This window comes from Athene noctua, chromosome 6, assembly GCF_965140245.1.
Source record: "Athene noctua chromosome 6, bAthNoc1.hap1.1, whole genome shotgun sequence".
In the NCBI taxonomy this organism is placed as follows: domain Eukaryota; kingdom Metazoa; phylum Chordata; class Aves; order Strigiformes; family Strigidae; genus Athene; species Athene noctua.
Window position 1 is genome coordinate 45925073 of NC_134042.1, and position 26938 is coordinate 45952010.

General features: G+C 41.3%; 1 protein-coding gene across 4 annotated transcripts in view; it reads left to right on the top strand.

The window, feature by feature from the left end:
- The window catches only part of BRF1 (BRF1 general transcription factor IIIB subunit), a 176941-nt gene that overhangs the window by 108158 nt on the left and 41845 nt on the right, over positions 1–26938 (top strand). For all 4 annotated transcript variants that reach the window (XR_012633819.1, XM_074908855.1, XM_074908856.1 and 1 more), the window contains 4 exons: positions 20052–20113; positions 22309–22390; positions 22488–22543; positions 24392–24648. Coding sequence is in view for 3 of the 4 variants with exons in the window: in XM_074908855.1 (XP_074764956.1) it covers positions 20052–20113; positions 22309–22390; positions 22488–22543; positions 24392–24648 (457 nt within the window). In the remaining variant the exon portion in view is untranslated. The remainder of the gene's footprint in view (positions 1–20051; positions 20114–22308; positions 22391–22487; positions 22544–24391; positions 24649–26938) is intronic.

The following is a 26938-nucleotide window of genomic DNA, read 5'->3' on the forward strand; positions in this document are numbered from 1 at the left end:
TTCTTGCCACATAAATCAAAAGTTGTAAACTTAATTCTGGCCAGGGCTAAAAGTGAGAATGGTCTGATAATAACAGAGATAAAGGTAAAATACAAGGTGTAAGTTACCAACTGACTTTATATAACTTCCCCTTCGTAATCTAGGTAGTGTTTGAGACCTGATTTAGTTTTTGTTTTGAATCAAAATTCACATCCAGTCATTTGGGGCAGCAGTTTCAAATGATGTATGTGAAGTGGGTGGTAACACGCTCCTGCACGTCCTCATGAAAATGAGCGGCTTTTGCAGTGAGGATTCACTGTGCATGTACCATCTTGTGTTTGGTTAGGCACCCAGCTAACTGCATTTGCTGCTAATTTCACAAAGAATACATAACAAGGGTTTTGTGCTTGTTCACAATTAATAGTTTGCTCATTTATTGCTCCTTGTATTTATGCCTCCATTACTGCTGCAGGCATAATCTGACATGGGCTGAGTTTGAAAGATGTTACCATTGATTTTGGTGGGTGTTAAAGACCCCATGCAGACAGTGTTCATTGATCGAATAGTTGTTGTCCCTGTATACCAGCGCTTTTCAATTTCTTATTCAAGCAGGATGTGAGAAGTGACTAAAGATGAAGTTATACAAGACAGGGATGAGCTCATCCTCCAGGGTCTTACTTTTTTCCTTCAGATTTCATCCCCTGTACCTGCCAGCTCCCACTTCATACTGTGTTCTGTCCTTGGGGCTTCCCTGATCCCTCCATGAGCAGACTCGTCTCCTTCACCCAGCAAGGAAAAATGCATGTGTGTATGATCCCCACCTCTTTTTTTTTTTTTTTTTTTCTGGCATCAGGAGATGACCAGTGCTGGCAGCACTTCAGCCAGGGAAGCCTGCAGAAACATGACATTTCTAGCAGGGTCTGAGCTGCTGTGGAAGGATGCTTAGGGGCCCGCAGGCTGAAAACAGTTGGAGAATGGCTGTTGGTGGTTGTATGTGCCAAGGAGAGCTGTTCACCCCATCCGGGATCCCAGCTTGGATTGTGGCATGACGGGGGGCAGGCTCACTGCTCTTGCTATTGCTGCTCCATCAACAGATGGGTGCTGGCATCCTCTGTGTGCTGGTTTCTTCTTCTAGCATCCTTCTTTCTTCCTCAGATTTCGTCTGAGTACATCAGTGCCAACTGTTTGAAAATATATAAAGTATACAAAAAGATATAATTAGTAATTATAGAGAACATTATGAAGCCCTATTAAATCATAATTACTGCATACATGAGAAATAAAGCTGCTGAGTTTAGTGCTAATTGTGTTACATATGCAAAGTACACTTGGTCATCAGTGCAAGTGTGTGTGTCCCCATCCTGATCACTCTTCTTCTGTCTCCAGCTTCAACACTGCAGTTGCTTTTGTGGTTTTAAGCCCTGTCTGAGGAAACGGGCACTGTCTGTGACCTGCCTGGTGTCACCTTCCTTGTGTGATGCCTTCAGAGCACTTTGAGGGTTTGATCTTTGTCTCCGTGTGCCTTTTGCTCACTGGAAAATATTTTCTGTGGCGGGACTAGATCCTTCCCAACTTTGATATCTAACCAATAAAAACTTTGGTACAAACTAATCTTTCTAGTCTAGCCTCTCTATGCCTATGTTTGGCAGTCTTGATAGACTGTATCCCTGATTGAGCCTTCATTATGCTGTTAATGAGGTATGAAGAGCTTGCTGCAGCCAGCATGGTAATAGGAGACCACCAGCTGCTTTGAATGCAGTTTTTTGATACCTGAAATCTTGGGTATGAATTACATATGGCATGACTATGTATGTCACCACTCACACACTAGTATTGCGTGTGCATGTGTTACTGTAAAATCTGTGTACACTTTTTTCATGCAGGATCTTTGCATTTCATTAAAGGATGGGAATGCTATAAACTAGTTCCATATTCGTGCTGTTAGTAACTAGGAAGGTTAAGGGATGAAAACTAATCATATAGTTTGGCTGAAAGTTTTCCAAACAAATCTAGAGAGTAGTTTTGGAGAGAAACCTGCAGTTTGTTAGAGCCATCAGGGAGATAAATTTGAGTGAAAGCATAAGCTGAATCATGTGAATACAATTTTAGAACATTTGTGGATGTTTTAGGAATTTTCCAAAGGATTGGTTTTTCAGTACAGACACTCCTTATAGGAAACTGTGTGTAGTTTTTTTCAGAAATCTTGGTCAAAAAGAACTGCCCCAGAGTATTGGGTGCTGTGGTCAAGAGAAGGTACTGGAGAGTAGGGTTCGAGTTCCTGAGCTGAACAGAGCAGACCCATCTCTTCAACCTTAGTTGGCCATGTTCCATGTGAAATGAATGCCCTTAGCCCCTGGCTGACCAGCCTGGCTGTCCTGTTAACCCTGAATGTTCCAGGGGAGGAAGTTTCTTCATGCCCTCGTCCTCCTCCTCCTCTTCCCCTTCCTTTTTTCTTATTTTTTGTTTTATAAAATTCTGGTCTGAAACAGGAAATGGTTTTAATCTATAAAAGCTTTTCCTGGCTTAGATTTATTTTTTTTTCCTGACTCCTGCCTTATCCCAACACCTGAGTGGCAGTGGGCAACATCTCTTTTCTGTCTTTAATTCCTCCAGTAAAAGCATAACAGAAAATCAGCTTTATTTTCAATTTGAGAAGTGTAAAAGCCTCACATTGCTCTTCAATGAGGCTAACCAGCCGCTTAAGGCCTCATCCTCTCTTGCTTGAGGAAAAAATGGCAAAAAAGCTGCTATCTCCTCTCTCGCTGCTTCAGCTGGCTGCAGGCTCTTTGGAGAAGGATGTGGCAGCAGGTCTGTGTCTCCATTTCAGAGACGTGCAGCTGGGAGAAGAGGTTGAACATACCAAACCGGGGATCTGGTACATCATTCCATGTGTTGATATTTGACATGTGTGTGCTGCTGCATCAATGCTACTTTTTAATGGTGCGAGGTAGAAGCAATCAGCCCGAGCAGGTTTTTATGCATTGTTTTCCCTTGAGGAGAAGTCCAGGTCTGCTGTCATTTGCTCTTTCTAGGCTTAGGGAGATGGAAATGTCCCGGAGCACAGACCTGGACAAGCAGGGAGAAGATGAGAAGCTCAGCTGGGGCTTTAGAAGTGGTCCTTTCCCCGTACCTAAATAGCAGAATTATGAAAACAGTCATTCCCTAAACGCTAAGGGAGGGTTGTGTTTCATGGTTGACTTAGATGTGTTGGCATTTGTAGGCACCAATCTAAGGTTTTGCTTCTGTTGGGGCTTCTTTTCAAGGCTTTCTCCTGTCTGCACTCCCTAGCATCTGAAAAGATGTTGGTTCTCTGTGTGGGAGATACTTTCAGGGACATTTATAATTGCTTTGGTCTTTCTGGGAGGTGATTCTCAAGTAACCTCTGAAAACGTAACCATCTAAGGGATCCCTACCCCACTCCTAAACCTTTGTTGAAATAGACTGGTTTAAAACAAGACTCGCAGAGGTAGTGTTGGGGGTGACGATGCAAACACCTACAGGCACATAGGAAACCTGGCTAAAAACCTCCCTGCTATCATGAGAATTATAGGATACTTTCTTTTCTGCACCTGCCAGAATTTGAGCCAATTAAATGCTCACAGTTACTTGGTTAGGTGGCCAGTTTGCAGAAGAAATGGACATTCCTGCCCTGCCCTTCTGCTAAAAAGGAAGAAAAGTCTTTCACCGGAAGACTCAACTGAAAACTGAAATTGTTCATTAGAGAGCTGCGGAAAGTGAAATACGTGGAGACTACAGAGAGGATGTTAAATTTGCATGGAAAGCTGGCTGCTCAGGAGGATGTTATTTGAGGAATTCATCACAGCATCTGAAATGTCAGGAGTGGAGGCCTGGGTTCAGTTCAGGGACTCTTCATGGTCTCAGTTGTTATTGAGAATAAAGACTTACTAACCTAGGTCAAGGAGCTACGAGACGTGCCCTTGGAAGAAGGGAATACAGTACAGGCAGATGTGTGACACTTGGCTACTTTGGGTTTAATATGATGATATAAATTCATGTGCAGTACTGTGGTGGATCCTGACCACTTCGCGTTTGTCTTGCGTCTTCTGAAAAAGCTAAAATAATCCTCCATTTAGTACTTTATTTTCTTGCGGTACAGGTTTGGCTGGTAAAAGCAATATCTGCAAACTGAAAATCCACAAAAGTAAACCCTTGAAATGGAATGCCACTTCTGCAGGATTTTAATATTTTTGTGTAGCAGTGTGTTGTTTTACTTCTGTTCAGTAGTTTTGAATTTAGTCTGAAAAATTAATTTCTACGTCCTCTTAAGGATTAACTTCATCACACCGCCCTCCACACTTGATCTGTTTTACTTGTTGGTCTGAAATCTGTGGGACTGTCATAGTAGTCAAGATGTGTACTCATGGGTTGGACTGTGGCTTGTGAGGATGACCCTTGTAATTAGGAATTTCGGATATGACGCTACAAAGTGTTGATGAAGAGAGTCATGAATTTAGCCTTGTATAATTGTAGATTGACATTTTTGGTTTGCTAAATGCTTTCATAACTAAAATGAATGTATTATCCAATAGAGGAGTAATGTTAATGTTGGAACTGTTGGCAATTAAAACAATTTTGGAAACTGAATTTTACTACTCGTGATTGCTTTTGAAATAATTTGTTTTTCAATGTTACTTTAGGATTGGTTCATTTATAGGTCTTCTTTCTTGTATGACAATGAGATAATTGCTGTTTATTTTTTACCTTGTAAGCAATTATAATCAAAGCAGCCAAATCTAGAGTCTGCTTTGACCTGCTTTGACCTGGGATTAGAGTGACCTGTCAACACGAGGCTACTGTAGTCTTCAGCTTTTCAATTTTTTTTTTTTTTTTTTTCATGTGCACTCACCAGAATGCATTCAGTAGGGCTGAAAAAGTGCATTTAGAGGTTTTGGTGTCCATTAGTTACAGTGCTACAATTCCGTAGGAACTGGCAGGTAAGACCAGATTTGGATTGGTTATTTATAACAAAAATTGTGATCTTTTATCTAGGATTGTGTGGACAGTGTTGGGTCAAGAGTGTCTGAGGTGGCTGGACGAGGAGGTGCTGGCAGGCTCTGTCAGGAGTAGTTGCAAATTAGGGGGAGGAATTGCAAAAATTTGATTCTAGGGATTTTTTGCAGCCAAGTTTTGCTAAAAGGAAGCAGAAAATACTTTCTTTTAAAATCAACAGGTTATGGTAAGGCTCAGCTTTCATATTGAAACGTGTGTACACCTAAGACTGAAGAAATTGTTTTCTGTGATGAAAGACATGGACATTCACAACTGTGCAGCAGAAGTGAGGAAATGAATATGAAATGAGAGAAAGTAAATAATGAGGTTAAGTAGTACCACGAAAGAAATTCAGAGCAAGAAACAGGGCTCTTGAGATAGGTGTAAACACAGAAGCCAGAAGTAAACAGCTGTGCACTGGGTGGATGGATACCATTTTTCAGCAAATTCACTACCTAAATGCCGTGTTTGATTTAGTTACGGTGGGGAAGCCACCATGTGCTCACAGATGGGATGGAAGTAAAACAGTGCTCTGTGACCAAACCGTTAACACTTATATAGGAACAAAGTGAATGACTGATTTGGGAAGTTATGCTTAATGGTCCATACTAATTTCCTGCTAAAGGTAAAATATGCAAATCCACATTACCATAGAAATCATGTATTGCAATTTAGCAACATCCATATCAGCATGAAATTGTGTCACTTGTTGGTGGTATTGTATTCCATCAATGTTTTCTATTAAATAAAACATACTTCAGTGAGAAGTTGCTTTTCCATGAAGGCTCTCTTTGCACTTCAAGACCAAATTTTTTATGCTTAGTGGGAGTACTGCTTTCCATGCTACCACCATTGTCTCAGGGCTCTGTAGCTGCTGCAGAACCAACACAGAGCTCCTGTGCTAAGTTCTTCTCCAAGAGCAAAGATAAAATCCCTGTTTTACGCTGACCTGGTTGAATTTGGCCTTCAGTTGGAGCAGGTGTGTTGGGATATGTTATTGTGGGTGCTGCTGGCTGAGGTTAAGAAGTGTCTCTCACCTTGCTGGCTCATCCCCCTCTTATCTGCTGGCGTAACTGCACGTGTAGTTGCCTCTCTCACCCGGGTCTGTCAAAACTGTCACAGGCTCCTGCAGCCATTTTTAATGACAGGGTCATTTTGCCAGACACACGTTAGGCAGTGACGCCCTGACCTGACAGCAGCAGGCGGGAGGCAGCACGGGGCTGAGTCACTGGGGGCAGCAACCAGCTCCCCCACTTCACCTGGGCTTGGAGGAGTAGTTTGTACCATACCTTTGCCGTGGTAAAGAAGATACATTTTGGAGGCTGAGAGCGACATTCATGACTCCACTGAGGTATTAGTGCTGGAGAAGTTTTACGATCTATCGGTCAACAGGAATGGGCAATTTCAAATGTGCTGTTGCCCAAGTTAATTTTATGTGCAGGGTCTTTGTACTGGGAGTAAGGTTGATGCTTGAAGTTCAGCTCTAGAAATGCAACCCTTAGAAATCTGTGAGCAGTGAAGAAGTTTGGTTTAACAAGGTGGGGAGGGAATTAAAAAAAAAAGGTACACCGAATTCTCTCCTGAAAAAGCCTTCTTTTAAATTTAAGGTATTGCTTTACCTTGACTTTCTGAAAGCTCACATCAAACTTTCTTGCCTTTGAAAGCTTGATAAAAACTCTTGAAATACTTTGACTGAAACAGAAAATTTAATAGTGAGACATTTTGAAAACGGAACGATGTTTGTGGGCAAGTAATTTAAACAGGTACTAATATGAAACAGTTCTGTACTTGAAAGGATACAATTGGTGTACACACACAAACTGGGTAGAGTATCACTGGGAGCAATAAAATCTAGGAATTCTTCATACTGCTTTCATTGCAAACAATTTTTATGGTATGGCCTGTAAAGCAATTGAAATGCAGAGAGCTGGCACATCACTAGATTGATAATTCCTCCTGCTACTTACAAGTTATTCTCGGTACAGATGTCCCCAATTCTTTCTTTCTATCACATTAAAGTTTCTTGTCTGCTTCAATTTCATGCCTGCCTCAATCGTAACATTTTTTGAAACTGTCCCTCTAATTTTTTTTTGTCTTTAAAAGTTTATATCATATGAAATCTCGCTGCTGTTTTTTCTCCTAAGGTTTACACTTAAACTTTTAACAAGCTCATTTTTAAGAACAGTCTTCCTTGAGAGAGCACTTGGATGATCCATCAATAATTATGTAGTAATAAAGCAACTGTGTAAAAATGGCACCTAAGTGCCAAACAGATTGGTTTGCAGAGCCACTGACAAAGACGAATGTTTATTACATTTTACTACTTTTGGTTCTGAAGATGCAATACAGCTATTTTCTTTTTGGCGTAAGCGTCACAAAAAGTAATTTCCAATTGTGGAATGTTTATGATAATGAGGATGTTTAACTAGGGAGAGTCCAGACTGACTTTTAAATACCAGCATGAGTTTGCAATGCTGCTAATGTAGGAAAAAAAAAAAACCAAACCATTTTTTTATTTTATTTTTTTGCTTAACAGATTTTTTTAAGTAGTCACTTGGACAGAACGCACAGGAAACCTTATCGTGTTATGTAGTTACTCTTCTGAATTAATTGTTATTATATTAATTGGTGATTCCCTGAAATTTGGCAGTCTTCCTCATTCTCCTTGCTGCATCCAAAGATTTATACTTTTAATTTTACTAGGATATGGAGAAAAATGTAGTGTCTAAAAATAACACGAAAGCCTGAAATTGTTGTTCTTGTTTACTTTCTTTTTTTTAAGTGCCAGAACAATTAAGGCTGTAGGTTAGATGACTTTGTGTTGTTCAAATCTGTCCTCTTCTTTTGGGTAAAATGTGGAATACCATAATATATAAGTTTTCATGGCTGGTAGACGTGCAGTCATTTTGGTCAGTCGAGCTGTTTGCTTGCAGTGTCACCACAGTGATGAAATTGTCTCTTGGTAGCAACTGAGCAACACCTTGAGAATTAGACTTTTGTGTATGCAGCCGTTGGGATCCCTGCCTCTGCAGCCTCTGGCACAGCCTCCTGGTGCTCCTTCCTTGGATTCCCCAGGGTGATGCCAGTGGCTATGGATCCCTTGGCACAGTTGTGCTGGCTGCCTGTCAGTGCTGTTCTAGCTATAAAGTGCTTTCATCGACTTGCAAATCTCTTCTGGGCAAAGGCCAAATGTCACAGGTTCTCTGCTGTTGCTTGCCAGAAATAATGACTTGGCCTTATCTTGAGTCTGTTACGCCCAGTTTAGAGTGAGGGTGCAGTTGGTCCTGCTCCCAAAAGGCCCTTGTGTAGCATGGCTCCAGCTTCATCTCCGTGGTCTCTGGGGGCAATGGCAGAGTTGTCCACGTGCCTGGTTCATCTCAGCAGGAGGTGGGAAGCTATTTCACAGACCAGTTTGCTGCCACAGCCCTCAAGTCTCTGTGGCATCTTCTAGCTACGTCAGCAAACGCTTTCAACCCAGATCATTCATTTCAGTTGGCAGTCGTTGACAGTAATGTTCCTTTGCTTGGCTTTAATTTAGCATTTAAAGATTTTTATGTTGATTTTGATGGCGTGAAGGGAATATCATGGGAGTGTTTTGTCTGGACTTCAGTATTCTCTGCTTTATCTTGCTAGTAAGATTTAAAATCTTACTCTTTCAGGAGACAGGGCTTTTGTCTGTGCACCTTGCTAGCTCTTCTCTCATCATTCCCTTCTGTTAGCCCATTATTCTGCCTGTATTTCACTGCACAGTTAATGATGCTTAAGTCTGCTGTGGAAAGAGTTTACCTAGTTAAAACTAACATAATAAAGAACAGTCCATCCTAGTCTTATCTAAAGAAGTAAAATAAATAAAATATAAATATCCATTTCATAGGAAAGGTCAGTAGGTCTGAATTTGAAATGATGATCTGGTGAGTTGGGTTTCATTTTGTAATGAAATAGTAAAAAATTATCCAGAGCTTGTTTTCAGAAGATAACTTTGGTTTAGTTAATTCAAAATAAATACCCCCGATTTCAGAGAATATTTCATGTAATGCTGAATGTTTTTAAATTAATTGATACATGAAATGCACATCCCTTTCTCCAAATGGGCTGTGGACATGTAGTGGTGTTTCTGAGAATTGGTGCCATAATACAGTATGTTATGTGAACTTAGATTAAGCTTCATGGGAAAGTGTCGTCGTTCAGTTAATTAAAGAAGAACAACTTTAATACTATGCCATCTGCTGTAAAATAAAACGGGTGCATGGCAGAAGGAGTCATGAATCCTTTTAGTGTACGTGAGACTGAGCCATGATTTGTGACTTTGTTCTTGCCTCTGCAATACGTGTTAAGTAGAGGCCTAATATATATAAATAAAGAATTAATTACATGTGGATGTGGGACCTTATCTTTTCCAGTGCTCTCTTTAAAATGTGTTACTACTCTATCTGGTTTTCAAGACTTACTAAAATCTTTCCAAAGTCTTCACTTCACTCTGCGTCTAAGCAACATTTAAACAGGGTCCTTTGTGTGCCTGTAATGTGGAGAAGACTGGCAGATTGGTGAGAAACTGTAAAATGAGCAATACATAACCTAGCTAAAATGACATATTAAATATAGTCCTGTTACTATATAAACTTTATATACAAGTCAGATGTTGAGATTAATCAGAATGACAGGTTGTACAAGCATATGGCTGGCCTTTCTGATAGCCATTAGCTTGAAAGGCCGTCTTTGAAACCAGCTCTATTATTTATAGGTGAATCACGCTGCTGGGCTTTGTCGGGAAAAGGTTATTTCTCCAGCTTCACTGAAACCTCCTGAGCACGGAAGTGCCTTTTTCCACTCTTCCTGGAGAATAAGATGAATTATTCTCCCGGAACTTCTCCACAACTTTCTTCTTTTGGAAAGTTGTGGTGTCAGAGGGCATTCCAGTGCTGTAATGATGAATCTCAAGCATATGGAGTACACATGCTAATTATGCTGCGCTTATGGTTCAGTCTATCCAAATGCCAAGGCACTGGGGCCTCGGAGCTGCTGCAGGCAAAATGTTAAAATCCTTCACCACTGTCTACTGCTCATCTGGGAAAATGTTTGCTGCAGTCCCTAAAACATCTGGGCAGAGGAGCAGCAAATGCATGCCTTCTCCAGGAGTTTGCTGCAGTACGTGTGCTGTCTGCAGCAGGATTGTGCTGCAGTTTGGCCAGGTGACCAAGTGAGCTTGCTGTGTTCCATTGTCACCTGAAGCCACCCAAGCAATGCCTGTACTTTGCAGAGATCCTTATATGCTTCATATAGTTTCCCAAATTGGTGCAGAAGTGCCCTGGTCCCTGGAGCATGTGAGCTTATACATGAGATCTGTTTGGGTCAAGAGAGAGACAGTGAAGTACTCTACTACCTACCTGTTTCTCAGCCATTAGGTATGGTCAGAGAAAAAAAGATAGCACTTCATCTAACATGAAAGGGCCCAACCTCCATGATTTTTATTTAACAGCATGATCTGTGCTGGCTGTGGCCATCTGTTGCATAATGCAGTGATGTTCTTAATGTGGATCAGCATTTCTGTAGCTGCTGCCTTTTAAGAAGTCAAACCCATGTCTCCTACTTCCAGGTTTGTAAACCCCAACAGTGGTCCTGATCTCGGAACAAGTCAGGACCTTACGTGTGTGATCTCTCCCAACTCCATGCCTCTGGTAGTCCTGGCAGCACAAAACACTGCCTGGTAGCTGCTCTGAATCCAGCCCCCATCCACCACATAGAGGTGGATCTCCTTTGGGCCAGGTTCCCACCTAACCGCTTTGTTTACAAAGCTTTTGCTTTTTGCAGGGGAACTTCTGCTCTTGCCTGTTATTCTACCACGGTAATAATAAATAATAAGAATTAACTTTTATCTTCTTTTTTCCTTTCTTCATCTCTGTAATTCCCTGCTTGCTATTTCTCATTAGCAAAGAAGGAAGAAGCTGGGTAACAAAATGAGAAATTCTTACCTGATAATTTTCTTTCACTTAACAGCTTCTCACCATTCAGCCCACCCAGACAGTGCAATAAGTGGCCAGGATACAAATTGAATTTTTTTCCTCTAAATAAAAACTCAGGTGTATAATTTCATACACTATATTGTGATGTCTTGATGCCAGTAATTGCCTGCTGAAGAACTTCTGTAGTCCAGGTGGCTTCGGGTGGCTGGTGCTGAGTTTATCACCATATCTACCATAGACCAGCTCTGGACCTCAGAGGAGAGGGTAGAAGTTAGCCCACCTTTGGCAAGAGATGGTAAGGGTGATTAGAAGAAAACTGTAAGTGGAAAGTTCAACTTGTTCCTCTTTCTCACGTTGCTGGGTGAGTTATTTTGCTAAATGTTCATAACCTGGAGCAGCTCTTTGGTCCAGACCACAGTTCTGGGAGCAAGAGGAAGACTGCTTCTTTAGTGGGAGAGCTGACTTAGGCCAGGTGGCCTTTGGATGCCCAGCACTAGCCTGTGTCCCTGTCCTGGAGGTGGGGAGCTGTGGGGTGGGAGTGCAAGGGTAAGCGTGGTAACTCTGATGTGGCCAGAGATGTGTTGGAGTTAAGCTGGGCTCTGGTTAGCATGGCAGTTCAATTGGTTGTACTTCTGCTAAAGTAAAATTGCTCTAATTTTGGGGCCATCATCTGAGCCAACCATGACTTTTCAGTGATGTCCTAGCGAAATAGGTTAGCTTTGCTTTGGAGTTCCAATCAGTCAAATTAGCCTTAAAAATTATGTATTGTGAATCTCCCCAAATTTTTCTTGTGTCTCTTTGGCTTAAAAACGTGTGTATGTATGGCTGTATACATGTAAAATCTTTTGTTGGTGGGACAGAAATTGATTCACGATTGTAAAAAATGTAGATAAAAATAATCCAAGCAAAATTCTAGGATCTGCTTTTAAGTTCTCCATAGTTCAGAGCTCCCCGTCTCATTTTATTTGGTGTGGGGAGGGCGGCACATTACAGGAGTAGATTTACTTCTCAATAAAACATATGTCCTTCTGCTGGGGTGACTGAGCACCAGCCAGGCAAGGATCCTGAGCTTGCAGGGACGGACAGCAGAGCATTTAGCGCCCACAGCAAGACCTGGCTACTTAACCGGCAAGCTGCAGTTGCAGAAATGATGCTTCAGCACTTAAAAATTAAACCAGCTGTTCCCTTTATGGCTGGCTTGGGTGTAAAGTGCTCTTGCTGTTTTACATAGTGGTCTGGCAGCCCAGAGAAAGTGAGCTGGAGCCTGATCTGAGCCCGGCTGCCTTTGCTGTTGGCTCTCCAGGGCGTTGTACAGCCCTCGCCCTCTGTAAGAGATATGGCAGCACTTTGCACTTGCGGGGTTTGGGGAGGGGAACTGATTAAGATGCTGGTCAGTTCTTCTCCCTGGCCTCTCCCTTTATATAAACTGTTACTGTTGGATACCCCTGCAGAGATTTTAAAAAATGCAGAAAATACAGGCCAGAAGGCACCAAAAAGAAGGAAGGATGGGGGAAGGGAGAGGAGAGAAAAGATGCCAAGAACAGCATAAAAGGCAAAGGAGGAAAATACTGCGGGGAATTGGTTATCAGATGATCAGAGCAATAAGTAGGGGAAATCTCTCTTTATAGTCTCCATTTTAAAAACTTTTCAGCTCATAACTACTCAGGCAGGAGGGGATAAATATGTGGATGAGCACTGAGATGCGAGTGTGTTGCACCTCTGGCTGGAGCTCTGTGATTGGTCTTGGCATTGCTAGATGCAGAAATCATGAGTTGGAGAAGACTTGTGTCTGCGCATGGGAGCTTGTACCATTTCTGGGCTTTGGCGCTGAAAAACGTCATTTGTGGTAGCTAATTAGTGTGTTTCCAGGTGAGTATTTGTCAAGTCAATCCCTGACGGTTATGGGTTTCATCAGTAAAAAAATAGCTTTTGCCATATTGTTGAGAGCAGCCGTCCTCTGAGCAGTTGGTCATGGCAGCAGGGTTGTGAGCTTAAAAAAGAATGATGAGTTGCATCAAGTAGGTTGCATAAAGGATGCTCTTTTTCACTATTTTCAAAGGGTGTTGGGGGGGAAACATGAACGTTATTCCACAAGAGGAACATCTGCTGCTGGTTTTGAGGACAGTGTCAAGATGTTCTTCAGTTCAAAAGCTTAACTTTCAGCTGTATTTATTTTGGGAGGTTGAAAGGATTTTTTTCTTAAGGGCTTTTTCATATTGCTATGTAGTTCAATAAGCATGAGCTTACCTTTAAAGAAAAATCTTCAGAATGAGAATAGCATTGTTTATTGCTGGCCTATTTTTGTACTACCTGCTTTAAAAAACATATATATTGCACGGGAGAATTTCTGGAAAGAATGGAGTGATTAATTGTTTTTCTGATTAATTAGTGTTTAAGTTAACAAGTTTCCATGTCTATGAGACTAGTGGCGTTACCTTTAACTGGATATAAAATGCATGGATGTGGTTTGGTTCAATTCTCTGTGGATTGTGAGGTGAAACAATAGCATTTGTTTCAGTATGGATGTGCTGCCAGAAAAGCAGCAGGGTTGTTGCTGTTTTTTTTTTTTTCCAAATTGAAATTTAGTTTATAAAAAATGTGTTCTGTATCTTAAGAAAAGTTCTTTGAGAGATGATTGACTGTAGGAAAATCTTTTCTCGTAATTCATTCTCATATACCATTAAGCACACAAATTTGAAATTCTGTTCCTGTGATGGGATAATTGTTCTGTGACCGCCCTACGAAGGTGGCTAATGTGGGAAGGCTCTTGGGTGTCAGTCAGCTGCTGGAGGACAGATATAACACCCGGAGCTTGAATCTCAGTGTGAGGAAATAGAGATGCAGGCACTTAATAAAGGTGGGTTTGTACTTCTGTGTGGGTTTAAGGGATAATCTTGTACGAGAATCTCCTTCTGCCTACAGCAATGTGGACAAGCCTGATGCAGTGACTGCGAACCAGCCGGGGATGGTCCCAGTTCTTGTTCCTCTTTGCTCTGTGAGAAGGTCCTATTTTCAGCAGATGAGGGTAGGGAAAGAGCTAATGAGCTTGTACATCCCTGCTTCTGAGCAGGCTGAGCTTGCACAGCCGCTCTCTCATGCTGGCCGTAGTAGATTATGTAGTCGATACATGGAATTTCTGTGGTTTTATTCGATTCCCTCTTTGCTCTTCCTTTGCACCTTTTTAGGCTTTGTCTCTGTACTTCTACAGTCCCAGCACGTGGAGTCGGCTGGTGGGCGCTTTGCAGGGCCAGGGCTGTGTGTTCTGGTGCTGCCGGGCAGCCCGGCGCCGGCCGGCGATGCCTCCCACCATCCCTTGTCAGCAGGAACAAAGGTTTCTGGGAAGAAGGGGCCTCACTCTGTGTGGCGTGGTGTGTTTGCTTTCTCTGAGGGAGCTAGCAGGCTGGAAACTTGGCTTCGGCTGGAGAGGACCCCGTAACCTTGCCTTGGCAGAAGGAAATAATAAAGTGACAGACTTCATTTATCTTTCTGCTGTATGCATGGCCTCGTGTGCTCCGTATGCCGTCAGACCTAAATCCTGGTGTCGAAGTGGCACTGTGAAGGAGTAGGCTGTAATTTTCAAGGTGGCTTCAGGTACAGTAAAATAAAAAACGTTCTCACTTAAATATGAAGATGCACGTCATGCATTTTTGTGACCTTATTTTGTCAGTAAGTGCAATCAATTTTGCTCTGTCCTTACGTCTTGGTTTTGTGTTGTACTTCTGTTATGACGACACATGATGTCGTTGCCAAAGGTGACTGGAGGGAAGCAGAGCCCTTGGCAGCCGTTGGGTCTGTGCTGTGGGATGGAGGCACGGTGGGGCCGGCTGGGATTGCACAAAGAGACGCCTTATCCAGAGCAGTGAGATCGGCAACAGTTGAAAACTGCCAAGATCACCTCCCAGCCTGCTCTGGAGGCTCCTCGCCCCATATTACTAAAATTCGCAGCGTACCCTGCTCGTGCAGCACGGCGGACTCTGCGCACGCCGTGATGTGTGGTGGGTTCGTTTGTGCACCCATCGATCCCCCTACGCTGCACTTCGTGCTGCGCTGCTGCTGCTGCAGCATTTTCACATCCATTTCTCTTCCCTACCTGATCGCTACGGCACTTGCGCCGCTGCCGCTCCCCTCCCGTTACCCACGTTTAATGACTGTTCTCTTCACGCCCCTCTGTAAATCGGTTATCTTCCCCTCCAGATGGGTTCTTGTCCCCTCTGATCAGCTAATCAATTATATTCTGGTGCGGTTGTGCAGTGCCTTTTTTGACTCTAAGCTTCCACCGTCCCTCGGTGCTCCTCACAGCTGCCGAAGTGGCACCGGCACTGCTGATCAGATTTAGCTGCCAAAGCATTTCTGCCCCATCGGGTTCCTCCAACGATCTGCGGGAGCTTTCTGTGGCTCCCCTTGGTTTTAATCCCTCCCTGGAGAGCAACAGTCAATCCCACTATTTCTGATGCCCCAGGCTCAGGTCGTTTGGTTTGTTGCTTAAGGATTTTTGTTAGTGAAAAAGCCTCTCCCAACTATTTTCAGATTTTGTAGTGCTTTAGCCCTGAAGTTTTTCTTAAATGCTGGGGGTGCTTAGTGTCTGGTTTTATTCTGAATAGATGGAAGGGTTCTTTGTTTAAACTCTTTCAGCTCTTTAACTGCTACAAAACAGTGCGACTGAGGGTGTATTTTCTGCATGGGACCAGAGCACCAAGTGCCTTCTATTATATCTGCTCCAGAGGATTTCCTGGGAAGTGTTCAGCCTCCATTTCTGTCTGTAAGGAAATCCTCTTATCTGGGCAGAGCAATAAATAGTGCTGCCTCCTGTAATAGAAACAGAAAAACACATTCTTCACATGGCTGTTTTTAAAAATGTGGGGTTTAAAATATATCGGCTGGAATGATTCTTCCGTAATAAATCCCCATAATAGCGTGCTATGTATACATTTAACTAGCTGCACAGAGGTAGGGAGAGGGGGAGACGGTGTGTTAAAAGAGGGTTTAGCATGCATTTAGTAATGACAAGAACAGTAAATAATCCTACAGGTTTACAAACCTAATCCCCAGTGTCTGATTGTAGCCCTTGCATCTACTAGAGTCGGTTGGAAAGGCATTAAAAGGCTGTAGAGAAAGGGCTTTTGGGGGTTTTTATTTTTAAATATTGGGGGAGCTGGCTGGGTGACTGATGGTTTTAAGTGGCATGAATGTAGTTGATTCAGGACCTTGATGGAAAACTCTAGAAGTGCCCATCCTCCTCCTCCTGCCATGGAGAGGTTAGGTGAAGATGGAGTAGGTTGCTCCTTGCTGCTTTGCTCTACTGTCTTCCTGATGGTACTTTCATTTAAGAACTGGATTTGTTGGGCTGGGGGGTGGGGTGGTTTTTAACGCCCAACTTATTTTTTGCCTGTGCCCTGCAGTAAAGTGGTTGTTTTTCTTAACAGAAGAAATCCACAATGTCTAAGAGCTGTGCCACGTGACACTACTGCTTTTAAAGAAGCTTTTAAGAGGTTGAACCAGATGTTGGCCACATCTGTGTTTTTACTTCATCGAATATTTCATTTTGACCCTTTTATTAAAAGAGAAAATGATCATTTAGAAATTGTTTTGAAAAGTTTAGCAGCTGGGAAGATCTTTCTGGTATATAAAAAAGCAAGGGGTTTACTTTCCATGCCCTGTAGTGAGCTGTATAACATCGAGCAGATGGATATTTATGGCTGGTAGGGTCTACTCCTGTTGGAAACGATTGCCATGGAAATTTTCAGATCAAAACGGATGTATTCTGTTTTGAATTGACATTCTGTAACAAAATATTATTTTTTTTTTCTCAGTAAAAGTGTTAAACTCAGGATTTGGAGGCACCTTCTCTTCTGAAAAGCCCCTTGCATTTAATGAATGCCTATCGCCTTGGCAGGAAAGAGGATGACTTGCAGGCAGAAGGATATCCTGCAATTACTCCCTGTACTGCTGTTACGGGGTCTAAGAAATGCTTATTACATATAACTTGCTTCTGGATTCTTCTCTGCAATTTACCAGTTGGAGAATGAGTTTTCCCTCCCCATTGCTAATTGATCCAGTGAAAAAAACCTGGCACCTAATTCAGTAACAACTTGTATTTAAAACGACATGTGAAATTGTTCGTGGTGCCTGAAATTACATCATTTTCAGTCTGGCCTGTTAGGGCTGTATAAGCGAACAGACATCTACTGTACTGTGACATATTAAATTTTAAATCTCTGATCCAAAAATATAGCAGGGTATAGGAGGAGAGAGGTGTTTAATGATGAATAAAAGCAGTGACGGCTTGATTTCAGTGGGATATTTTTATTGCTCTTAACATGCTGTGGCAGTATTTACAACAAATAATTTTGGGATGTAATTTTATGTAAAGTTGGGTAGTGATGTAAGTAGTTATGTCACCACTTCAAAATTTTGAATTTTCTAGTCCACAGTTTTCAGAACTCATGAGTAATTTTTGAGGTTTGCTCCTTTTTTTCTTTGTCCCTAATTCCAAGTCTGTGTAGATAGTTGTCATTTTAGTTTATCTGGTGCAATGAATATGGAAAAGAAACCCAATCCTTTATTTGCCCAGATAAACAAAATTGAAAGTTGGGGTTTCTTCCCCCGAAACCTTGAGGAAACAAAAGGTAGATAATTCAATGAAGGGAGAGGCCATCCCCCCTTTTGTCCTACAACTTGGCAGTTAAAGTACTTATCCAGAATACAGGAGACTCAGTTTGAGTCCCATTTCTGCACAAACTCCTTCTGACCTAGAAGTCAGGTTATTCTGACCTGGGCACACCCTTACACTCTGCTGTCAAGCTGTTTTATTTTGTGTAATGAAACTTTCCTTGGACCCAGGTGGACAATCTCCTGGGAAGGCATCTCAGACACTAGACTACAGTATTAACTCCTTTCCTCAGTGAATATTTAAGTATTTTGCTCACTGGAAATTTGTGTCTCAGCTTCAGCAGGTGGGATCTGTAGTGCTGTTTTGTAGTATCCTCCGGACTCCCGTGGGTGATGCGGCATTTTGTCTGTCTGGTTTATCCTCTCTGCGCTTTGCATGATTACGGTTTGCTTAAAATTCTAGTGAGTTATATTAAAGATGCAGCAAACCACCATGATGTATTTTTGTCAGCTTACTTTTCCTCTCCAGCCTCGAGCCAGGGTGTGCTTTGCTGTGTCCTTGGGTCACATCCCTGCCTGCCTGGTAGCAGGGTGCCCGCACGAGTAGCTGGTGGCCCTGGTGCAAAAGGTTCTGCTCTTCTGGTTCTGCTCAGACCAGAAGAGAAGCATACGTGCTGAACAATTATATATCTTTTACACTTTAAAAATAATTTTTGGGAAAAAGTAAAGTAAAGTAAACATGGTGCCTGGGACTGAAGTTTAATTAATTTCTAAATGTGACGGCAATGAGAAATGTTCCTTAAGGCCTTTTCAATCATATCAGCATCAGATTTTCTGAATTGGTAAAGTTGGTATCACATTTATTAGGCAATCTCAGAAAAAAAAAATCAAAGCACAGTGTAATGCTGTTCCTTGTGACAGGGCATTTTCTTTGGGGTGAAACCTATTTTGCACGTGACTTGGTATGGAAAGTTTAAAACTTCCTGTTGGTTGTTTTGATGGATTTTGAAAAGGCATTTGTAACCGCTCGGTGCCAGATACCAGTAAATGTTGAGTTGAGCAGCCAGACCCTTTGCACCACCTCAAGAAGCTCAGCCTTTATTCCTAACCAGGTGTTTTGGTTGGATTCCCAGCCTTGTCATTTCACAAACTTCAGGTAACAGGCTTAAACACTTGAGTTTTGCCAAGCAGAACATCATTTGTGTCTTCTGGGAATGCTTGTAATTCCTACCTTTGCTTGTCTTCACCCTTTGGTCTCCTCAAGCCTCAAGGCTCCACATTGTCATAACCTGCCGTTGGAAGCTGCCTTCCCCTCTGCCGGTCCAGCGCCGCGCTGCTCCGGAGCTCTGATCCGTGAGGAGGCACCAGACTGGGGAATCAAACCATTCCGAGGTCTTGGTTTGTGAGGAGGCTCATCCCCAGGACTGGAACTGTGGAGATGCCAAGCTGTGCTGCACCGTTTTGGTTTTAATTTGTTAACGCAGACTGTTGGAAATTTATTTATTTTTCCTGCAAGTAAACTGGTTAGGTCATCTCTTGTCTTGATTAGACGTAATGAGGATGACCAAGAAGATTGCTTCATTCCGCAGCATAAGTCTTTGTTGAATAATTTGTTTTCTTCTCTACCTGGACTACATTAATAGTGTATTACTACTGTACATTAATGTGATGTGGAAAATCAGGTTTTGCTGCTGTACACTGTGCCAGTCCCAAATTAAGCCTCAGTTCTGTGCTGTTATGCCTTTTAATGGATAAAATATTAAAAAATTTGTTTTCAGAAGAAGTCTTAATAAATACAAAGCTTGAAAAATTATAGTGAAACTGTAATTACAGAAAGTCATTATTGTTTAACATTTATCTAGACCCTTCCACAGCTTTTAAAAGTTATTCTAAAATTTGGAAATGTTTTAATAATTCCCATTTTACAGATAGAAAAGCTAATACACATCTTTTTGCAGAACTGGTCTAAGGTAAGTGGTTCAAATGATGACAGATCGGAATCAAGAAGAAAGCGATGGTATGGCTGTTGGAATGATGTGTTATTCACTGGTCCATGCTGCTTCTGTGAAAACAGAAAATATTTTCTAAGTCATAATTTACTGATAAATTGTTAATCTATAGGCTCAGACACAGAAATTCATGATACGATGAAAGAAAAATGGTCATCTTTTTAAACTGGTTTTCCCAGCTTCTTGCTGAACATTTGTGGCTGTAAATTAAAATGGGGAAGAAAAGGCAGTGTCTGACAGATTTTTAGTACTGAAGAAGACTGTGCTGGTTCCTGAATTTTAAATTAATTCATTGTAGTGAATCTGTGTGTGTGTATGTACCCCCACATTGAAAATACCCACCAACACGTTAAAGCTCCAGAGTGAACACAGAAGGATGCAAATCTCTGAAGGATGATCGTTAAGTGTGACTTTACTGTAGAACTTGAATTGCGATAGATTTTGAACAAACATCTGCCTGATTAAAATGTGCTCTTCTCTGCAGGCGAGAATACAGGAGATGGTGAATTAGATCTGAGTGGGATCGACGACAGCGAAATAGATCGGGTAAGGTGCCCTCTTGGCCTGTGTGCCTCTGCATTTGGGTATCTGAGAAAAGAACCATTTTGTCTGTCTGGTTTATCCTCTCCCCTCCCTGCCTCTTCATTCTGATCTATAGAGAGGTTCGAGTGATTTCAGTGATCAGAGATCAAAACTAATGTTCAAGCAAGCCTGTGAATTTGGTGTTCCTTGCCCAGGTTATATATATATGAGGCTGCTGCTCTCACTGTGCTGGAATAATTATGTTTTAGAATGTCTTTTATTCTGAAGAAGGACTTTTAAAAGTTTGGTGGAGCTCTAAATTAATTATTTAATTAAAATATATTCACATAGGAGGCTGCCATGGAAACCAAACTATAAAACCAGCATGTACAGCTTCTGTGTTCTTTCAAAGATTTCTGTAACATTTTCTGGATTTATTATTATTTGTGTGGCAGCAAAAGATATCCTTTACCATCTAGCCTGAATATGACAGACAGACAGCTGTGGAAAACAGCTTGTTGAAGGCCACACAGCAGGTCAACACTTGAACACGTGACGGAGTCTGGCTCTCCTGGCTCCAAGCCTGATGCTTCTGCAGCCCCCACGCTGGTTTAAAGTGTGATTTGAACAGATAATGCCAATGCTAAAAACTCCTTTTGGGTTACGAAACCATTGAGAGCAATGAGGTTGCATGGAGGTTACTGGTCTGCAGAACGTTGTTGGTGATGGATGAAGGAACAGGAAAATGCTCAGCTTGACTTCAGCCATGAAGTGGGTTTTGCTAGACTGGGCATTAGGAAGGGTCTTGTGAATCAAGTGGATGGTGGTATGGAGGGAGTGGAGAGGCTGAATGTTTTCAGTATAGCTGGTCCATAATTTAAACAATTGCACGGGAAGAACAAATGAATTTTCTCTTCCTCCTAGGCTCTGTGATGAGATCATAACTCTGCTTTTATGACCTCATGTTCATTTCCATGGCAATAGGCTGTAATATTGCAAGCCCAACATTATGAACTCTCTAAAAGCGTAAGAAAGATTAATAACTGAGCTAGGAGGAAGCAAGTTTTAATATTATGGCCTACTTTTAATAGAAGCAGATGAAAGAATGAAAATACTGGTCTGATAAACCAGGACTTACACAGATGCTTGCTTGCCTCATTTGCCCTCGGAGGAACGACTCCCCCCGCATTAGTTTCATTTGACTGGAGTTATTTTTCTCATTAAATCCTCAGTACATTTTGCTTCGGAGAAAATCTCAAACACTTGAACCCATAAGATGGAGAAATCTCAGAATGCTTTTCTTGCACTTAAACATCATTTTACAAGTCTTGGGTCTGCTGCTTAAAAATTAAGTGTCTTGTTCATGAAAGATGACCCAGTTTGGATTCTCCGTTCTGCAGAAGTTCTTCACTCCTAGACAGCATTGGCTGTAGGGGACTTTTGTTTCATGGACAGTTGTGCTAAATACTGGATTTATTTTTACATTTAAGTGATTGAAGAGTAGATCTATCTACCAACCTGCCAGCCTGCCTGGTACCTACATGTGTATTTATTTCTGTAATTCATCTGATGTGTTTTACAGCTCCACACCTACTGATGATGTTACCAAGGCTAAGTGGAATTAACTGACAAAAGCCTAGATGTGGTTACTGAACCCAACTCTGTAAAATCTAGAGGACTAATACTCCAGCAACGTAAGCTGGTTTCATTCACACAGATGGGGCTTTGAATTTATAATCTCAGTAACTGTGCCTAAACCTTCGCAGAAACCTACCCAGAGGACACATGTTTCTGTTTGGGTAGCACAGGGCAATGGTTCCCATACTGTTTTGAATTACAGACCACCATCAACAGGCAGAATTACTTGCAGACAACCATGTTGTCATGATGCCCTCTCATATCATCTGAAAAAGATCATAAACCCAGGATCATTTTAGGTTAATTACAGACCACGTACAATGAGTCCTGGATGGTTTTGGAAACCAAGCACTCTTTTTCTGAAAACATGTTGTTGTTTTTTTCCAGCTTTAGAAGTTTCTAGAAATGCTCCCTCGTTGTCACATCTCAGTCATATTTTCTTTTACTATTTAAAAAAAAAAACGAAAAACAAAACCAACCCAGGATGGTGAATTGACCTTGCCAGTGTTTTTTCAATTTAGTTTTGGTCTATGGTTTTCAAATTGATTTCTGAAAGTAGATAAACTTATTTTGTCTTTTAGTATATACTTAACGAAACAGAAGCTCAGATAAAAGCAGAGCTGTGGATGAAAGAAAATGCAGATTATTTGAAGGAACAAAAAGGTAAGTATATAGGACTGAAATTCTCCTTTTGGCCAGTGTTGCTGAAATATGCAGTCTATGTAATCTTCATGCTGGTTACCCTTTTGTCATCTTTCAGAAAAGGAAGCAAGAATAGCAAAAGAGAAAGAACTTGGGATTTATAAGGAACACAAGGTATTAAACTGTGTGCTAATTGTGTCTGTTTGAAAATGTCCTGGAAATTCATTACATTTGCAGATCAGCTCCATGTAGGATGTGTGGGCATAATGGTACAGGTCACCACTAAACAAGCAAAAGCTATTGTATCTCTCTACCTGTTATTGAATTACAAGACTGTAATTTTTCAGGTGGTGAGTAAAAACACTTTCTTGCCCAAACTTTTATTTTAAATTTCTATTGTGAGAAAATTCTGTGCATGGCAAAGTCAGAGCTAGCCCTTTGCATTTATGATTGCTGTCCTAATTGCTTGCTTATTTAAATACAGGTCTTAAGACATGCCTAATTTTTTTTTAACGTGTGCATGGGGAATTTGTTTGTACTTGCCATAACTTCAGTAGCTTTCTTTGCTCTTACAATAATGACTTCTTTATGAAGAACTGAACAGATCCTTGTTACAGTCACTTGAAGGAATATTTTGTTCTACCTTTCGTAAAGAATGCGACAGTTATGTTAACAAATGGCATGTCCTGTCTCCATGTTTAGCAGTTTAAAGCAGCCTAATTGGCCGTGTATTCACGATTTACGGCATTAGTATTTTGTGTAATTGAGCAAGTGACAAGTCAAATGTTCCACATGCAACTAAAATCCATGTTAGTCTTTAGCGCGTATATCCTCTATCCGACTAATGTGAAAGACAGAGTTTCCTACTTCCCCTAGGTATTTCAACAATAAAAACAAAACCAGACAATGAAACACTGTTTTATACTTCAGAGTTTCTCATTCATCCTGCACTTACGCAGACGTGGCAGTCTACCAGCAATTTTCAAAATTGTATAACTTGTTGGCACCGCCAAGTAGCCCAAACACCCACTTTTTTGTTCGGACAACACAGGAGTTTTTCTCTAACTCTGTATTGTTTCTGACAGCTTGAGTAGAACTTGATTAATATAGTGCTTTCCAATTTCAAGGTAGCACTTGACCCATGTAGGTAAACAGAGGGGCTATTATCCATTAAAAAATAAATCTCCTGCAGAGCTTGGTGTTAAAACCTTCCTTTGAAAAGGAAAATGTCAAATGAGAAACAGAGGTTCTTTTTTTTTCGTACCTACCCAGGCATGGGACATGGCTAGAAATGTTCTCTGGTGTCATTTCTCTTTGTCTGGCTCTGCGCAGCATCAGCCTCTGCAGCGCGACGCTGGGCTTGGGCTTGCAGCGTTTGCCTGGGAAGGACAGTTGCAGGTGACATTGTCACTGCACTTGTGTGTCTGCAGCCTTCTGCTTCCTATCCGTTGGCGTTAATGCCAGTCCCTACTCAGAAAGGCGCTGCTAATATTTTTCGGTGTGCAGGAGGAGCTGGGTAGATGCCCTCCCACGCCGCATTTGGACTTGATAGAAAATACCACTGCAGTTTCGAAACGGAGTTGTCAGTGCTTAGGGTAGTCGTGACCCAGCTTGACTCTTAACTTTAAAGGCAATTTTAGCAGGAGTGTTCCTTTATTTCCATGCTGGGTGATGCTATCAGAGTCCCTGTTTCTGTAACAGGAGTTCACTCCTGTTTGGGGTTTTTTTTTATGCGTGAGAAATGGCCCGTGTTTCTTCTCTGGCAGCATTACAAATACCGAGTAAAGAATTTGTAATAAACTGTGTGGGCATTTGGCAAAAAGCGAACACTTATCTCTCAGAGAAAAGAGACCTCTTGGTCCCGTTGAGTGGCAGGAGAGGTAACGCTGGCTTAGCCCAGCCGTGTCGCCTGCATCCCCGCATCAGCAGCACCTGAGCCAGGACTGCTGAACTGCAGCTCGCCCTTCTGCTTCATGGAAACTTTGTTTGTATCTACATCACTAATTTTATATTTTAATTAAGCCAAAGAAATCTGCAAAGAAGCGGGAGCCAATTCAAGCCAGCACAGCAGGAGAGGCAATTGAAAAGATGTTAGAACAGAAGAAAATCTCAAGTAAAATTAATTATAATGTGCTAAGGGACCTGAACAGCAAAGGAAGTAACACACCAAAGAAAGAGGATGACAGCACTGATGACAGCACCAACACCAAGAAGCTGTCAAGAAGAAAATCTATTGCCAGTAGGAATATAGCCAACCCTGTAAACAGTGTGGGAAAAAGGTACTGCAATTGTTCATTTATATCTCTGTCTGTGAGACTGTCTATGTATCTTTCTGAGCCAGACAATGTAGGGACTGAAACATTTGTTTGAGGCCAAAATAATGTCGGGGCTCTGTTTTTATTTATTTTGCCTGCAGTGTCACACAGCGGCACCTTATTTATAGTTCACATATCAGAGGTCTGCTTTGGTGTGAGTTAATCATCCTGAAGCCAAAAAAAAAAAGAAAAAAAAAAAAAAAAAATCAATGGAAATTCATAAATGTGAATCTTTCAGCCGGGGACACCTTTTCTTCATATACTACTGACATTTGCTGTCCTTCCTTTCTAAGTTGTCTGTATCAGCTGACACAACACTAAATGTTCGAAAGCTTTGGCTTTTTGCTTGATTTGAAAAATATAGTTCCCATCTGTTTTGACAGCTAGCTGTTTTGATTAGCTTTTATTTTAGTTTTATTCCAAACTTTTGTTGTTAATTGATGACACAAGTATAAAGCTTTACAGTAAATACGCTTGTTGGTTTTCTGGTCTGCATTTGCAATGTTTTATAGTGTGATGAAAGCTACTATTTTAATGAGTAAAATATTCGACTTACTGGACAGATTTGTAGTGTGCTGTAAAGTGTATAAGGAGATTGATGTGTCCTATCTGCAATATTCAACTATTTTATTTGTCTTCAGTTTATGAAATCATGTTGGATGATCATTTGAGTCATGCTTATGTATAGTAATTTCTTACTTAGATGTTACATATTTACTTACATATTTATTCATTTACTGCCTAAAATACATAGTTTCTTGCTTCCAGAAGTATAAGCCCTATGCCACAAGGAAATTTAGGTGTTTAATTCTGAAATGTAAGATGATGTCTTTGCACCTCGGTTCAGATTTAGGTATGTGTTACAACCAGGTAAAGGACCAGAGAGGGCGGGAGGGCAGCCAGCCACAAGGTGTGATAAATCATCTATTTACACAAAAATGGGAGATGTAAGATACCTGGAAAAAAGAAGCTGGGAGGGATAGTAAGTGCATATCCCTGAGAAGCTAAGCAAAATAAGGATGACTAGATCCCAACACCTTATTTTAATTTCATTTGACCGTGAGGCCAGAGGTGCAGTCTTCAATTTTGGCTGAGAAGCCAAATGCAAAAGCTGAAGACTGCACTGCTAGCCCCACTGTCACCGGGATGCAGGGTTTTGCAATGTACCAAACATCTTTTCTTTCTCCGCTGTACTTTCTTTATTCTGCATTTTATGAGATCGCTTCATCCTTGTTCAACTTCTCACCCTTACTATCAACAGCTTTGCTTTCCAGTTCTTGACTCACCGTGGATTTTAGTCTCCTGTAAGCTGCTACTTGAGGTGATGTCTAATGACCCAAGCACACAGGTTTTCCACTAGAGAAGGAAGGTGAAGATGCATTGGGGATTAACTAACAGCAGTTAGTCTGTGCTTTATTTGGAATTAATGGATGTTAATGAGTCATATTTCTGGTATTTCTAGTAAAATATAGCAGGTTCGGTTTTCTGAAATGAAATGCTGTGATGGGAACTAGGGGCTGGTGAGGATCCTGGTTGCATTTTAGAGCTCAGCAGTAACATCCATGCTCAAGCTGCTTTACCACATCTGAACCTTGTCACTTCCGAGGTTTGCAGAAACATTGGGCACTACGGAGCTCCTGTTGAAGTCAGCATGTTAAACTCTTAACAGGTGTTAAACTCTTTGCCATAAATATTTAATTTAACAGTGGTACAACTTGAAAAGGTTTCTAAATAAATACAAATCAGTATTTTCCAAAAGCAGCTAATAAAACATGTTTATTTTTCCTCTTGAGAGCCTAAAGTACGTCCTTAAGATGCGTAACAGAGTTTCCTGATGATGATTAGCAGATCTCAGATACAATGAATTTTGCAGCAGAACACTTCAGAGGAGGTTGGGGATACATGCAAATACGTGAGTTAAGGAGATTTTGCACTCCAGAAGCAGGCAGTGTTCTTGCTTAAATAATATCAAGGACTTTGAAAACCATTAGTTGGGACTTTTTTTTTTCTTACAATTAAAGATTTATGACACACTTTTGATTTTTTTGCTAGTAGTCTAAATGCCATGCCTTTCAAATGGCATGCATAAATTTCTGTGTTCTGCATTGTTCTTATATGCCATGCATTCATTGTCTTTGTTCAGCATTGTTCCTCTGAGAGGTGAATGGCTAAATACTTTCCCAGTGATACAAAAATCATGGTAATTTATATGCAATTAATAATAATAAAAACCCTGAACATTGCTCATTAGAAA